Raw genomic sequence first — 14,752 nt, forward strand, 5'->3', positions numbered from 1 at the left:
GTGTGAAAGGTTGGCCTCTCCCTAGTTTTTGCCAGACTGCTTTTCCATTTCCCCAGCAATTTTGGAAGGGTTCTTGCCTCCAAATCTTGGATCTTTGGGTTCATCAAACACTAGATTGTAATGGTCATTCACTGTTGTTTGTTGTAGACCTAGTTCATTCCACTGACCCACCACCTGATTTCTTAGCCAGGATCAAATTGTTTTGATGATTACCACTCTGTGATGGAGGTTGAAAGCTGGTCCTCCTAGGCTGCCTCCTTACCAATTTTATCATTGATTCTCTTGATATCCTTGACCTTTTGTTTTTCTAGATGAATTTTATTATTATTTTTTCTAGTTCTATGAAATAGCTGTTAGTTTGATTGGTATGGCACTGAATGAGTGATTTAGGTAGAATCGTCATTTTTATTATGTTGGCTTGGTCTACCCATGAACATTTCACATTTCTCCAATGTGTAGTCTGTTTTTATTTGTCTGGAAAGTGTTTTGTAATTTGTTCATGTAGTTTCTGGGTTTGTATTTTATATTGTCTGTGGTTATTTTAAATGGAATTTCTCTTTCTGTCTCTTGCTGCTGGGCTTTGTTGGTTATATATAGAAATGCTGATTATTTACAGGTATATTCTGTGTCCTGCAACTTTGCTCATGTTGTTCATTGTTTCAACTAGTTTTTTGGTTGATTTTCTAGGCCTCTTTAAGTGTACCGTCGTATCCTCTGCAAAGAATGCTGTTTCCTCATTGCCTATTGTTTTTTTTGTTGAGTTTTCTTTTGTCTCACTGCTCTACTAGCCTTCCTAGTGTAGTGTTAAATGAGAGCGTGATCATGGACGCCCTTGTTTCACTCCTGACGTTACTGGGAAGGCTTCCAGTGGGTTCTTGGTTTTGGGTAAAGAAAAGCTTCATTTGTTCCTGTGCTCTTGGTGTTTTTAATATAAAATGAAATGAGCACTTTTTCTGTCAGAAGCTTTTTTTGCATCTATCGATGGAATCATTTGATTTTTGTTGGTTTGGTTATTGATGTGGTTATGCTTTGTAGTTTCCTAATAGAGAACCAGTCCTGCATTCCTAGTATAAATCCCACCTGTAATAGTGCATGATCTTGGTGATACGTTGCTGCAACCCACCCCTGCTAGTAGTTTATTTAAAACTTTTACTGCGATATTCATTAAGGAAATTTGCCTATAGTTTCATTTCGCTGTTTTTATTCTCCCTGATACATTATCAAGGCCATATTTGTGTCATAGAAGGAATTTAATAGACTCCTTTATTTTTTCAAATGCTTTATGTCATGTTGGGGTTAATGGTTTTTTAAATGTTTGGTAGAATTCACTTTTGTCGATCCATCTGGTCCTGGAGATTAGCTCATTTATGCCTTGTTCAATTTCTTTTTTCATGATAGGATTATTTAAGTATTCTATTTCCTCTTCTGTTAACATGGATAATTTCTATTTTTTGTAAATATTCATCCATTTTACTTAGATTGTCAATTTTATTGGCATGCAATTGGGCAAAATAGCTCCTACTAATTGTTTTAATTTTATCTTCAATGGTGGTACCTTTACCTTTTTCATTTTTGATACTGGTAATTTGGGGGTTTTCTCTTTTAAAATCAAATTACCCAATTATTTATCTACTTTTTTGGTTTTTCTATTAAACCACCTCCTGTTTTTATTTATTAGTTCAAGGGTTTTTGTACTTTCAGTTTTATTAATCTCTCCTTTGATTTTTAGGATTTTTATTTTGGTGTTTAACTGAGGATTTTTAGTTTGTCCTTTTTCTAGTTTTTGAAAATTACACCCCCGTCCAGTGATCTGCTCTCTCTTTTATTGATATGAATACTCAGAAATAAATTTTCCCCTCAGTAGTGCAATAGCTGCATCTCATACATTTGCGGATGTTGTCTTGTCGTCGTTATCTTTGAAATTATTGATTGTTTCTGCTCTTTGACCCACTAACTCTTGGGGATTATGTTATTTCATTTCCAATTAGTGTTTAAATATATGCTTCAAAGGCCTTTGTGGAACGTAATTTTCATTACATTATGGTCCAAAGAAGTGCATCTGATCTTTCTGCTTTTTTGCATGTTTATGAGGTTTTTACGCTTTAACACATGGCCAGTTTTTGTGAAGATGTCATGTACAGCTGAGAAAAAGATATATTTTTTATTCCCATTCAATTGTCTCTAGAGGTCCATCATATCTAATTTTTCTAATATTCTGTTCTTCTTAAAATCTTTTCTGTTTATTTGAAGGTTAGATTTATCTAGTTCTGAGAGGGGAAAGTTGGGCTCCCCTGCTAGTATAGTTTTACTTTTTTTGTAATTCATTTCTTTTTAGAATTTGGACGCTTTGCCATTGGTACGTATGTATATATTTAGTATTGACGTTACTTCATTTCTACATTCCTTTTAGCAAGATGTAGTTTCCCTGCCTGTCTGTTCTGATTAGGTCTAGTTTTGTTTGAGATCATGATGCCTACCTCTGCTCTATTTACCGCAGTAAAGCATAATAGATTCTGCTCTCACACCTCATTTTAACTGTGTGTTTCTTTCTGTTTCAAGTCTGATTTTTTTTAAACAACATATTGTTGGAGTCTGGTTTCTAATCGCTCCCTCTGTTGTATGAGTGAGTGCATTCCTTGCACATTCACAGTTATGATCACTGTGTATTTCCCTCCATCCTGTTTATCTCTCTTTTTTGACCCTTTTCCTCCTCAGAAGTCTCTTTTGCTTCTGACTACTGCCTCCTTTAACCCCCCTTCCTCTTACCGTCACTCCTGCCCTTTTCTACTTCCTTGAGTATACATGTGCATTCTGCACTCTTGGAACCCATTCAGATAGGGATGAGATTCAGGCATTGCCCACTCGTCTTCCCCTCCACTGTCAAAGCTCTTCCTTGTGCATCTCTTTTATGTGAATAATTTTCCCTGTTCTTCCTCTTGCTCCCCCCTCCCCCTTCTCCCAGTGCATCCCTCTTTCTCGCTCATCCATTTCAAAAATTTTTTTGAAATTATCCCAGCATAACTGAGTCACAACCATGCCCTCTGTCTATTATAGACTCCTTCTAATGGCCCTAATTACAATAAGTTCTTAGGAATTACGTGTATCATCTTCCCATATAGGAATGTAAACAGATTTTCCCCTTATGATTTTTCTTTCAAGTTTACCTATATATACTTCTTTTGAGTCTTGTATTTGAAAGGAGATTTTCTGTTCAGCTCTTGTCTTTTCATCAGGATCCTCAAAAGTCCTCCATTTCATTAAATTTCCCTTTTTCCCCCTTCTTTACTCCCCTGCAAAGAATCACACTCAGTTTAGGTGGGTAAGTTATTCTTAGTTTCCTTCCTTCTTTATTGTGGTAGCTGCTAAATCCTGTGTTATTCTAACTATGGCTCCATGGTATTTAAATGGTTTCTTTCTGGCTGCTTGAAGTGTTTTTTTCTCTGAAATCTGGTTATGATACTCTTGGGAGTCTTCATGTTGGGATCTCTTTCAGGAGATGATTGATGGATTCTTTCAGTTTCTAATTTTACCCTCTGGTTCTAAGCTGTCAGGGTGATGTCTAGTGTCTTTCTTTGATTGTGGCTTTCAAGTTGTCCAGTAATTCTTAAATTAGCTCTCCTTGATCTGTTTTCCAGGTCAGTTTTCCTGATGAGATGTTTCATAAATTTTTTTCATTCTTTTGACTTTGTTTTATTGTTTCTTGATTAGCTTTCACTTATTCAATTCTAATTTTAAAAGAATTATTCTCTTCCATGTTTTGTACCTCTTTTTTGCATTTGACCAAGTCTGCTTTATAAGGGGTTATTTTTTTCAGTATTTTTTGTGCCTGTCTTATCAAGCTGTTAATTATCATTTCATGATTTTCTTTCCTTGATCACACTTCTTTTCCTGATTTTTCTACCCCTCTTATTTGATTTTTTAAAATCATTTTCTTGGCTCTTTCCAGGAATCGTTGGTCTTATTTCCAATTTGCATTTTTCTTTGAGGCTTTGTATATAACTATTTTCAGGGAATCGTCATCTTCTGAGTTCATGTCTTGATCATCCCTGTCTCCAGAGTAGTTCTTTATGCTCAGATTCATTTTTTGTTTGTTTGCTCATTTTTTCAGCCTATTTCTTGAGTTTGAATTTTATGTTACAGTTGGGCTCTGCTCCCCTTGGGGTGGCGGGATGTGAGGGAGGTGCTGTACTAAGCTCCAGGCTTTTTCACCCTACTGTTCTCATGGCCAGTTCTGGGGAGAGGTGTGGTCACTGCCCGCTTGCTCTGTGCTCTGGTCTTTCCCCCACTGCTCCCCTGTAGCTGCAGGTGCTAGCATGCCTCTGCTCTAGAACTACAACCTGGAACTTTGTGTGATGTCACCAGCCAGCCCCAGTCCTGCTCCCATGGGTCACACAGGGCCCTCTGAAATCTCTTTCTGATCAGTTGTCTGATCCCTGGTGGTCTCTGTGCTGAGAGTTTCCAAAGCTGCTGCGGCCATTGCCTCCAAGGCATGCCACTGGTATTGCTGCTGCATGTGCACCAGGTGGGGACAAAGTCCTCTACTCCAACCTCCAGAGTTGTCTTGTGCTAGAAAAATGCGCCCCTGCTGCTGCCTCTGCTACTTCTTCATGTGATTGGAGGTGCTTGGTGATTTGAAGTGGTTGGATGGGGACTAGTGGAGGAGCTCAGCTGAGTGTTTGCTCTTCTCCAGCATCTTGGCTTTTCCTCTTCACTGTGTTCTTTAATGCAGTAGAATTGGGTTTCTCTAAAAGTGCATGATTCAGACTATTCTTTTGAGGGGTCTTTGCGTAGGCATTTAAAATGAACTCTTTACCGTGGTTGTGTAGCTAATCTCTTCATTACTGAAGGGTGTTTGCTACAAATACACCTGCATAATTTGTGTTGGCTCATTTTCTTACCTGAAGAAAAGGATGAGGACTCCCTCTCTGAAAGCAGCCAGTATCTGTGCTGCTTTCTCTCTTGTGATGCTCCCAACAGCCCTGGCAGGGGATTGTTCTTACCCCCTTTGACCAATAAAGAGGCCTCCTGAAATCCAGGGTCACCCAGCTATTGGAGGTCTAAGGGAGGATTCAGACAAGGCTCTTCCTCCCTGCAAATTTAGGGATCTCTTCACTCTGCCCTGCTGCTTTTCCCTTGGAATGAGCTATCCAAAAAGCTTAAGAAAGACCCCCTTTGCCCTAGCCCCCTGTTGGTCTGTGGTATCATCACCTCCAGGAGAAGCTTGGAGCACCATGATTTTTGTCACTTTCCGACACGGTAGCATTGGGTGGGTCAGGTGGGCCTGGAAGTGGGCCCCAGCTCACACCCTCCATAGAGTCTGTAACTCTCCTGCCTTGCCATCGGATAGCTGAAGAAGGCCTGGAGCTTTGATTATCTTGTGCCTGCCATGTTCCCCAGGGAGTTTGTGATATGACGATGGGTGTTGTACCTTGTAGGCAAGAAAGGGGCAGCTCCACAGAGAGCCACAGCTGGTTGATGTGGCCCTGTTGGGTAGCTGCTTCCTCAGGCCTGTTGGTTGGTTGGTTGTTGTCTTTGTCTTCAAAGATGACCAAAATGACATCACCATGATAAAGTGAAGTTTCAGTGAGTCCGACTGTGGCTGATCAGACCAATATGAGCTCAGAATGCTCTGCCACAGGTTGGGCACAGATAGTCCGGGTGAATATTTGGGGTGGATATCCCAAATTTGCACATCCTGTGTTTACTTTATGCTGTCTCAATGAGCACAGCACCCTTTCTGATGTGGGCACACCATGCTGAGCGGTCCTGTGCCAGTGTCTCCCATGTTGCACAGTCAAATCCAAAGTTCTTGAGAGAGACCTTGAGAATGTCCTTGTATCGTTTCTTCTGGCCACCATGTGATTGCCTGCCCCATGCAAGTTCTCCATAAAATAGTCTTTTTGGCAAGCGTACATTTTGCATTCAAACAACGTGACCAGCCCATCGAAGTTGTGCTCTCCGAAGCATAGTTTGAATACTTGGCAGTTCAGCTCAACCTCAAACCTGTAGCTCTAGGTGGAAGCAGTCTTTCTGTCTCGTGCTCTCTCTACCTCTAATATATTTATTTTTTTCTTGATGTGGGATTCTTTTAGATGTTTTATATTTTCATATGTTCATAGGTCCCATTTCATACAGTATGCTATGTTGGCATTCATCTGTCATGCCAGAAGCAGCCAATTAATTTAGAAGACAAGGAAGTTATTTTTTTCCCTCTCTTGTCTCTGTGCTGCTTTTTAAGGAGGACTTCTGAGGAAGTCTGTGCATCTGTCTGGTACATTCCATGTATCCGTCTGTGTGGTCACTCAGGACAACAAAGGAAAAGCAGCTGTGGAGGAGAGAGGTGCCCACCCATCCACGGTGGTCAAGCTCCTGTTGGTACCTCCCTGAGGGGTTTAGGTCAGAAGGATGAAGGGAGCGAGGTTGTGAACTGCAGACCCTAAAAGCATGCTCATCGGCTTTTACCCTCTTGTCTTTCAGTCTTTCTTGCTGACTTGCTGATTTACATCCCTGCAGTCGTCTTCTACTGTTGTTATTTAAAAGAAACTTCACCCAGAAAGAAGGCAAGTATCCAAAAACATCATCTTCTTGTGGAAATACTTTCCTTATGAGCTTAAAAACAGGGGAGGCTGAAGAACAAAGTCATTCATCCCCCTCGGGTTTGGATAAAACCATCAGAGGCCCGGCTGTCTTCTGTTAGAGATGCTTCAGTTAGGAAGTCTTCTCTCATCTTACCGTTGTTGCGTCCATGCCCTTTGGTGACAGTGAGAAGATGAGCTGGATTTTGGAGGCTGTGCTCTTAGTGCATTTATGCTTAGAGAGCTCACTGTGCCTGAGGCAGAGATTTGGAAAGGGCCGGCCCCAGGATGGCTCTGAGAATCTCCCCCATCCTTCTCAGCCCCTGCACCGCTGGCTGCTTCTCCAGAGTTTGAACCTTTCCATGGGAGGACAGCCATGGGCGTTCCTTGGCAGCCCTTTTCATTCAGGGTTAGGCAGAGAAGAAATTTGGGCCAGCTTGGGGTGGGTGGCCTGTCCTGCGTCTTCATTCCTCCCTGTGCTCCGGTGTTCTTTCTAGATCACGAGTGTCTTTTGCATACTGCTGTATCCAGGACTTCTTCTGATTGACTACGGACACTTTCAGTATCCTTTACGAACTTAGATGTGAACTCTTTGCTTTGTGTATTCTGAACTGTAGATGTAAATGGTGGAGCACTTTGGGTTATTTTGATGATGTGTGAATTTCCGTTTTGATGGTGTTAGTTTGATAGTCTTGCCAGTGTTTGATAGTATTCTTTGCTTAAAGAAATTTGTCATATTCACCCAGAGTGAAGTATTCTCCAGAAGTCTTGCAGTTCCGGAGTTCGGGGTGTGTTTTCAAACCTGTCTGGCCTGGAAGGAAAATAATGGCAGGTTCTTAGCTCCCTCTAGGAAGCCAAAGCCAAAAGAGGGTATGATGCCCACATGTGGACTATGTAGTCAGGTGCTAACAAGCAGAGAATCCTCTCGTTTGGACTTATCAAGCACCACCAACAAGGTGTGCCTATGTCCATTGTACGGCTCAGTGGGCTCAGTGAGCTGCAGACGAGGCAAGTGTCTGTCCTGTCTCCTTTATTCCTTTGAGGTGCTGAAAGAAAGCCCAAGGACACCATGGCTAAAATCTCTTCAGATCCTTGGGGCTGTCTGTTGTGCTAATCACCAGAGACTGTCAAACAAAAAATAGCAGAATGTCCATTTCTAAGACACGTGTGTGGCTTCTAATGTATCTAGAGTTACTGTCCCCATCTGCCCCAAAGAAAAAACTGTAATGCACAGCTACTTGATTGCTTAATTAACAGCTTTTCCTTTTGAAACCAATTTGTTTTAGTTGTAATGAAATTAATATGCGTATCTGTCCAAGGACATGCAGAAGATGCTCAGTTCTGTTGTTGGTCATCACTTCCTCTGTCGTGTCTGCCTTCCAGCTTGGCAGGCTCTGTGCAGACACTGACTGCTGTCGAGTACTCAGCACATTCAGTTGGTGTAAGTGTTTATCAGGCACCTGAAGTAACCTTTATTCAGAGCTCTGAATTGGGAGGTAGCAGGTAATGTTGTGATGAAGGCGTGCACTGACTTTGGAGCTTAGCATTGGGTCGGGGATCTGCCCTGCCCCCACAGAAGTCACTGCTCAGCCCTGCAGAGGAAAGGTAGATCCTAGGGCTGTGGGGCCTGGCGGGGGCGGGCAGGGCGCGATTTGTAAAGAGCCAGGGTTGGAGCAGGGTTTAGAACGAAGAGCATGTATTGCAGATCTGAGGATCTGAGGGGGAAGATGGGAATGGGAAGGAGGCAGAGTATTCCAGACATTGGGAACACATACAGAAAGCGGCTGAGCCAGAAGTAGAGTATGTAGAGGGAACTGTGGTGAGCTTCAGTGCTGCCAGGTGGAGGCCATAGGGAGCCATGGAGTGGTCCATAGGAGCGGAGAACACAATCAAGTCTGTGCTGAAGGAAGGCGAGACGAATGGCGACTACAAGGATGGAGTAGAAGGAGGACAAAGCAGAGGCAGGTTGTGTAAGAGAGATGTGAGGCAGCCTGAGGGCCGTGGGCAGAGAGGAGGGGGCACAGGCCATGGGAGCCAGTGAGAAGAGGGGCAGCATCCAGAACGCGGGGAATTCAGCTGGTGATGGAATGAAGAGACTGTCAGGCTGCCCCTCCCCCCCAGCTGCTCAGGTCCGTTCCCCTCCACCCCACCCCCGTCTGCTTATTCTCTGTGTCCTGCCCCTCCCCCTGCAGACACCAGCCTCCTCCTCTTCTCTTCCCAGATTTTCATCCCTGTTCACTCCAGCTCTGTCCCCTCCTACTCTTGTAGAACCCTCATTCCATGGCCAAGGAGGATGTAGAGGGCACATTCCTCACTGCCACGGGGTACTAATTCTAATCTTAAGTCGATTCTGGGTCCCATGTCCCACAGGGGCAGTTGTGTACCTCCTCTTCTCCCAAAGCCCAACAGAGTACTGCTGGTTTGATCTAAGGATCAGAGGAGAGTATATTTGTAAAGTGCTTGGCACATAGTAGGTACTTATTAAGTGCCTATCCCCTCCCTTCTTTTTTGAGCTCCTTCACTTGATCTGCTCTTTGGTGTCTTCCTACTATAAATAAGCCTTCTGCGTCCCTGCCCGCGTGTCAGAACTCTGCTTGCTCCAAAATGTCAGCTGGGCCCTTTTGGCCACATGGCTATACTTAGATTTAGCAGCTCACTGAACACGGAATAAAGTATCGAGCTCTTTATAAGCCTGTGCCACGTGCTGAGTCTGCTGACACAAAAATAAAGACAGTCCTCGCCTTCAAGGAGCTCAGAATCTGACCAGGGAGGGGTGCTTTGGTTATGAATTTAGGGATGATAAGCACGTAGGGGAATAGATTAACACACCTCTTCTAGGGAAAATGGCAGAGTACATTTGATTGCAGAGTTAGAGGGGGTAGAAGGCTTGGCCGATGTGGTTGATCAGGCTGACAAGAAGATGCCTGGAGACTAAGGAGGATGGGAAGCCTAATGAGTCCTTTTTGAAATAGGGGGCCAGGAGTCAGCCTCTCTTTAGGACAGCAGGCTCCCAGAATGGAGTTCTGGTGAGAAAGGGTTCACAGCCTCCGGGTTTGGTCTCTGGTGTGGGCAGCAAGGCCTGGCACAGCTACCCTGATGGTGAGGGCACCCAGAGGAGCTCCAGAATTTGAACCTTGGCCTCCACTTTCCTCTGCTGCCCTCATTTTACAGAGAAAGCAAGTTTGTGGCAGAAAAGTGCCACAGTACAATGCACTTTGACTGTGAGCCTTAGCAGTGTCTTATTACAGTAGTTTTATTGCTGTTAATTGAATGTCCATGTTGGTTTATCCTGCTAGATGGCCCTGTAGGAGAGATCACTGTTCCTTTGAACTGGAAAGTCTGCCTATTTTTGGTATACTTTGTTGTTTTTAAGATTTAGTGTATCTGACATTAATTGATTCAGTTGCCTTATTGCTATTATCTGAGGCAATTTACCAATTGTATCTTTTAATCCTGAACAAATCATGTGCTGTAGCACTAGGTTGTACAGATTATATGACTTAAGATTTTATTTTTAAATGATTACCAATATTACTTCAGTGATTAATTTCTGTTTAGGAAAAATTATCTTTTAAAGAATGTTTTAATTTTTTTAGAGTACTTTATTATACATGAGAAATTCATGTGTTTTTTGGCCTCATGCGAATCTTTTCCTTGATATAGAAACATATATAATTGTGTGAGCCTTGGCTTGACTTTGTGGGCTGTTCTTGGCCTGTCTTATGACTGGGATATCCTAGGGTCATTGGCATTTTGCCTGGCCATAAATTATAAACAGATGGAACTTTACCATTCTTTGCCGTTCTTTTGCTTTTTGCTAGGCAAATGTTTGCAGAAGGGCTTGAGAGGAAAGGGGTGAGTATGTTTTAAGGGCTGGAGTCCAGAAAATGGCTTCAGGAATAATTTGGTTCTCTCTCTTCCTGGCTAACCATCCTTAGCTTTATGATCATGGTGCCGTGTCTCCAGTGTCCTGGCACAGCTTTCGTTTCCTTCACTTTGTCAGTGGAATGCCCAGATTAGCCTGTTGATGTATCCAGTTTGCATTTTTGTAGATTGGTCTTTTGAGTCTTTTCTTAAATTCAACAAATATTTCTTGATCTTCCTAAAGCAAGGTGAAATCTGAGTGTATTGACCCTGTCATCTCCTACTCAGTAAATTCCAGCAGCTCTCCAGGATCCAATACAAAGTGGTCAAAACCCCCCTCCCTACCTTGGCAGACTTCACACACACACACACACACACACACACACACACACACACACACACACAGTCTTCACACACACACACACACACACACACACACACACACACACACACACACACACACCAATCCCATGCATGGCTGCTTTTTGTTCCTGGATGCCCTCCTTTCTCATCTCCTCCTCCTGGCTTCCCCAGCTTTCCTCAAGTCCCAGCTAAAGTTGCACCTTTGAAAGAAATCTTTTTCAGTCCTGCTTAATTCTGATGCCTTCCTTCTGTTAATTATTTCCAGTTTATCCTGCCTATAGCTTGTTTGTATGTCACTGTTTGCATGCCATCTCCCTCTTAGACTGTGTGCTCCTGAGGGCTGTCTTTTGCCTTCCTTTGCATCCCCAGCCCTTAGTCCAGGGCTTGGCACATAGTGGGTGCTTAATCAGTGTTTATTGCCTGACTGACTGTACTGACTGAGCACCTACTGCATATACGCAGTACTTGGCTAATTGGGACACGGGGTTATCCACTGTTGGGAGTGATCATAAGATAATAGGAAGTTTGTGATCTTGTTTAAAATCGAATCACAGAGCCCTCCCATTGGAGGACGGCTCAGACCCCCTGGTCCACCCCACTCCTGTGCAGCAGAGTCTGATGGGCGGTTGTCCAGCCTCTCCTTTACTGCTTCTGTCAACATGGAGTCCGTGTGCTCACAAGGCAGCAGGTTTTTTTCTTAGTCCTGGTTATCGGTCGTTTCTTCTAGAGATCTCAGATCTGACACCTTGCCCATTTTCTCAATCCTAGTTTGACCTGTAGGCACTCCACAGAATGTTTATTTCCCTTTACCTATCACAGCCTTTCTACTGTTTTCAAATCTCTTCCATATTTACTTCAATCTGTGTTATTTTGACAATGTTAAGCATCCCTTCAATTCCTTGTCTAGTGGCATGATTCTAAGAATTCTCCCCTCTTAAAATGTAGCTCCACTCTCTTCCTTCTGCTAGAACTCCTTCCTAGCCTTCCTGTGCATGATCACCTGGCATCTTAGATTAATTTAGACTCCACCAAGAGTTATCTGAGTCGTTGACTGCAGGCTTGCCAAAAGGCATAGGCTTGCCACACATGACCAGTTGAACAGTAACTGCACACAAGCCTGTCTTGAGCTATACTCTTGTCCCATCCCCTTGGTGCTCTCAGGTGTCTGTCCTTGTATTTGCCCTCCTATAACAACGAACATGTACCACCCTGACTTGTGCCCCCATGTCTCATTGAGCAGACGTTAGCCTTCTGTGGGTGCTGGCCATCCTTGGATTCACCACCAGATTTTTCTTCCTTGGCCTTAATAAATGCTGGTGTACCAAGTGACAGAATGACCAGGTGACTGCATGTCACTGTAATTCTCCCCCTCTCTCCTCTAGTCCAGCTCATACAACCAGTCACAAAGTCTTGGAGCATTTTGCCATATTATCTACACACTGTGGTGGAACTGTGGCCGTAAGGTTTCTCTTCAACTCCCAGGCTGGTTATCCAGTTGTCAGAGTTGTTTGGTCAGCTGACTTTGGGCCAGTTCTTGCTCATGTACAAATCATTCTAGCTTTTAATCAGTTAAATCCTGAGGTCACTGTAACAGAGGGTTTAGAAGTCATAGAGGATGGGTTTATAAACCAAGACTGGGACGATGGAAAGAGGGAGTTTGAATGAACCAGAATGATGGGTGGGGCAACTGGGACCAAGCTGGAAATAGGGGCTCAGGGGAGGGGAATAAGCATTTATTGTGGACCTGCTGTGTGCCACATACTGTGCAAAGCCCTTTACAAATATGGTCTCATTTGGAAGGGGATAAGATCAAAGGTAGAGGAGAGGAGATTAGATTGAGGACTTGGGGAGAGCCTTAATCTTAGTAAAGTTGGAGGGTTAAATCTTTTGCAGTGTGGTTGGGGGCTTAGGAGGGGGATTGGAGCACTTGTTAAGGAGAATGAGATGGGGAACAAAAGAGAAGAATTTCTGAGCAGAAGCAAGGCCCAGGAAGTCAGTTTATCCCATGTTTATCATGATTGAAGTCCATGTCATTGCATGATATCAGGGAAGCTCAGCAGCCTGCAGAGACCAGAGGAGAAGTAGAACTAGCTCATCACCAGTGCCCAGGGCCCTTCCCCAGGTGGCAGGCTCATGTTCTCTTCCAGTTCTGGTGGCTTTCTTTCTCTGCCCAGTCCTCAGAGGGGTGATTTTCCATGTTACTTCCTCTCCCAGATTTGCTGCTGTGTCTGCAGTTTCAAAGGTTAATGGCAACTGTAGAAAGAGTTCAGTGCCTGTCTGTGCTCTAGTTTGCCAGTTTTGTGAGCCAGACTGGGAAAGCATCAATCCTGTCCTTCATCTGCCTGGGTTGTCCCTGGCCTAGTCCTATGGCATGCTTCCTTCTGCTTCCTTTCATCAGCACTGGGTGCCCCCACCTTTAAGGTTTTCATCTGCAATGTGCAGCTCTACCCCACCCCCCACACAACTTTCTGTGAGATGTCTCCTTTAAACAATGTCTGCCTTTTCACTGTCACGAATAAATGCCATGTTTACCTCTGTACTCAAGCAAAAGTGAGTTTGAAATGTTAAGACAGACATCTCCCGTGCATTAGTGTGTGGACTTCCCAGGTCTTTTCTTTGGCCAGTTACAGAGCACTGCATTCACTGTTTGTCTTTCCTTGTCTTAGCTACTTTTCTTCCGTATTATTTAGTTTTATAGTTAGAGCCTTATCCTTCCCCACAGGTTTCCAAGCCGCTCTAAGAGAACACCCTGAGTTTGGATGCATTGTTTTATCTATGTATTGTTTGAGGGTGAGAGACGGTGAGCATGGTTTAGTGGATTGAGAGCCGATCTCAGAGCCAGGATGATCCAGGTTCAGTTCCTCCTGTGAGCCCTACTGGCTCAGGGCTGTAGCCAGCTCTCCAAGACAGTCATTGCAGGGAGATGCTAACCTGTGCTGATGGAGGGAATTTCCTCCTCTGGGAGGTTCCTGTACCAGTTAAGGTACAGGTCCAGTCTCCGTGCCCTGTTATTTGAATCCATTTGACAAATTGTTTTTAAATTGCTCATGCTATTAATTTTTCCTGCAGCAATTAGAGTTAAATATTAGCCAGGGATGGGCATGCCTTTTGTCTTTGAGCCTGAAGAGGCTGCATTTTCATCAGATGGTAATTTTTTTGTTCTGGATTTTGATAGGCATTAGCTCCCCAGAGCCCCTCTCCTCTCCCTCCCTCCCCGGGCCAGTCTCCCCCCATAGTAACAACACCCATCCAGCATTCCTCTGCCATTTACATTTTATCCCTGGACTTTGGATGTGAAGTAGGCTACAGAGTGAGCAGGAGGGTAACTCGTCAACGTCACCGCCGGTCTCCAACCTGCTTTCTTTGTGCTCCAGGCTGCTGCTGCTCATTCAACTCATCGTGACAGTGGTCGCTGCCTTCGCTCTCTGCTGGCTACCCTTTTTTACAGAAGTGGAACAGATCGTGCAAGTGCTAAGAAGACTCTTCCCAGTTGGCCGGGGACTCTTCGAGGCGTGTTTACTGACTTTGCTCCCGGCCCTTCCCTTGAGAAACCTCCCCCGTGACCTTTAGGGGTGGAAACTTGAGCCAGGCCCCTCCTACCCTCCCCCTTTGCCAGTTACTTAATCCAGGATTTAACCCCAAGCTCAGCTGGCATCTTGTAGGACAGTATATGAGAGGCTAATATTGATGCCATCATCAGATCCATATTTCAGGCCCACATTTTTCCACTGAAATGCATTCCGTAGTAAATGACACTGTCAGAAGATGCAGCTGTAAAGTTCGCAGCTCCCCGGCGGGGGTGGGGGGAGCTCGGCGTTCTTTCTCTTCTCCAGTCTAAGGAAATTATTTGGGAAACCTCAGAAACAATCAGTAGACGGTTTTTTTTACTGAAAACTTTGAACTTTAATTCTAGTTTCATCACTCTTCTTTGATATAATATTATGTATATA

The 14,752-nt window shown here is 43.9% G+C and overlaps 1 protein-coding gene across 2 annotated transcripts in view; it reads left to right on the forward strand.

The window, feature by feature from the left end:
- The window catches only part of ALG6 (ALG6 alpha-1,3-glucosyltransferase), a 53,751-nt gene that overhangs the window by 29,317 nt on the left and 9,682 nt on the right, over nucleotides 1-14,752 (forward strand). Inside the window, exons 6-9 of one of the 2 annotated variants that reach the window (XM_072649725.1) lie at nucleotides 6,478-6,560; nucleotides 7,073-7,137; nucleotides 10,239-10,430; nucleotides 14,177-14,312. In XM_072649725.1, the coding sequence (XP_072505826.1) occupies nucleotides 6,478-6,560; nucleotides 7,073-7,137; nucleotides 10,239-10,430; nucleotides 14,177-14,312 (476 nt within the window). The remainder of the gene's footprint in view (nucleotides 1-6,477; nucleotides 6,561-7,072; nucleotides 7,138-10,238; nucleotides 10,431-14,176; nucleotides 14,313-14,752) is intronic. The other variant, XM_072649726.1, reaches the window with a different exon arrangement.

Source organism: Notamacropus eugenii, chromosome 2, assembly GCF_028372415.1.
Source record: "Notamacropus eugenii isolate mMacEug1 chromosome 2, mMacEug1.pri_v2, whole genome shotgun sequence".
NCBI classification, from domain to species: domain Eukaryota; kingdom Metazoa; phylum Chordata; class Mammalia; order Diprotodontia; family Macropodidae; genus Notamacropus; species Notamacropus eugenii.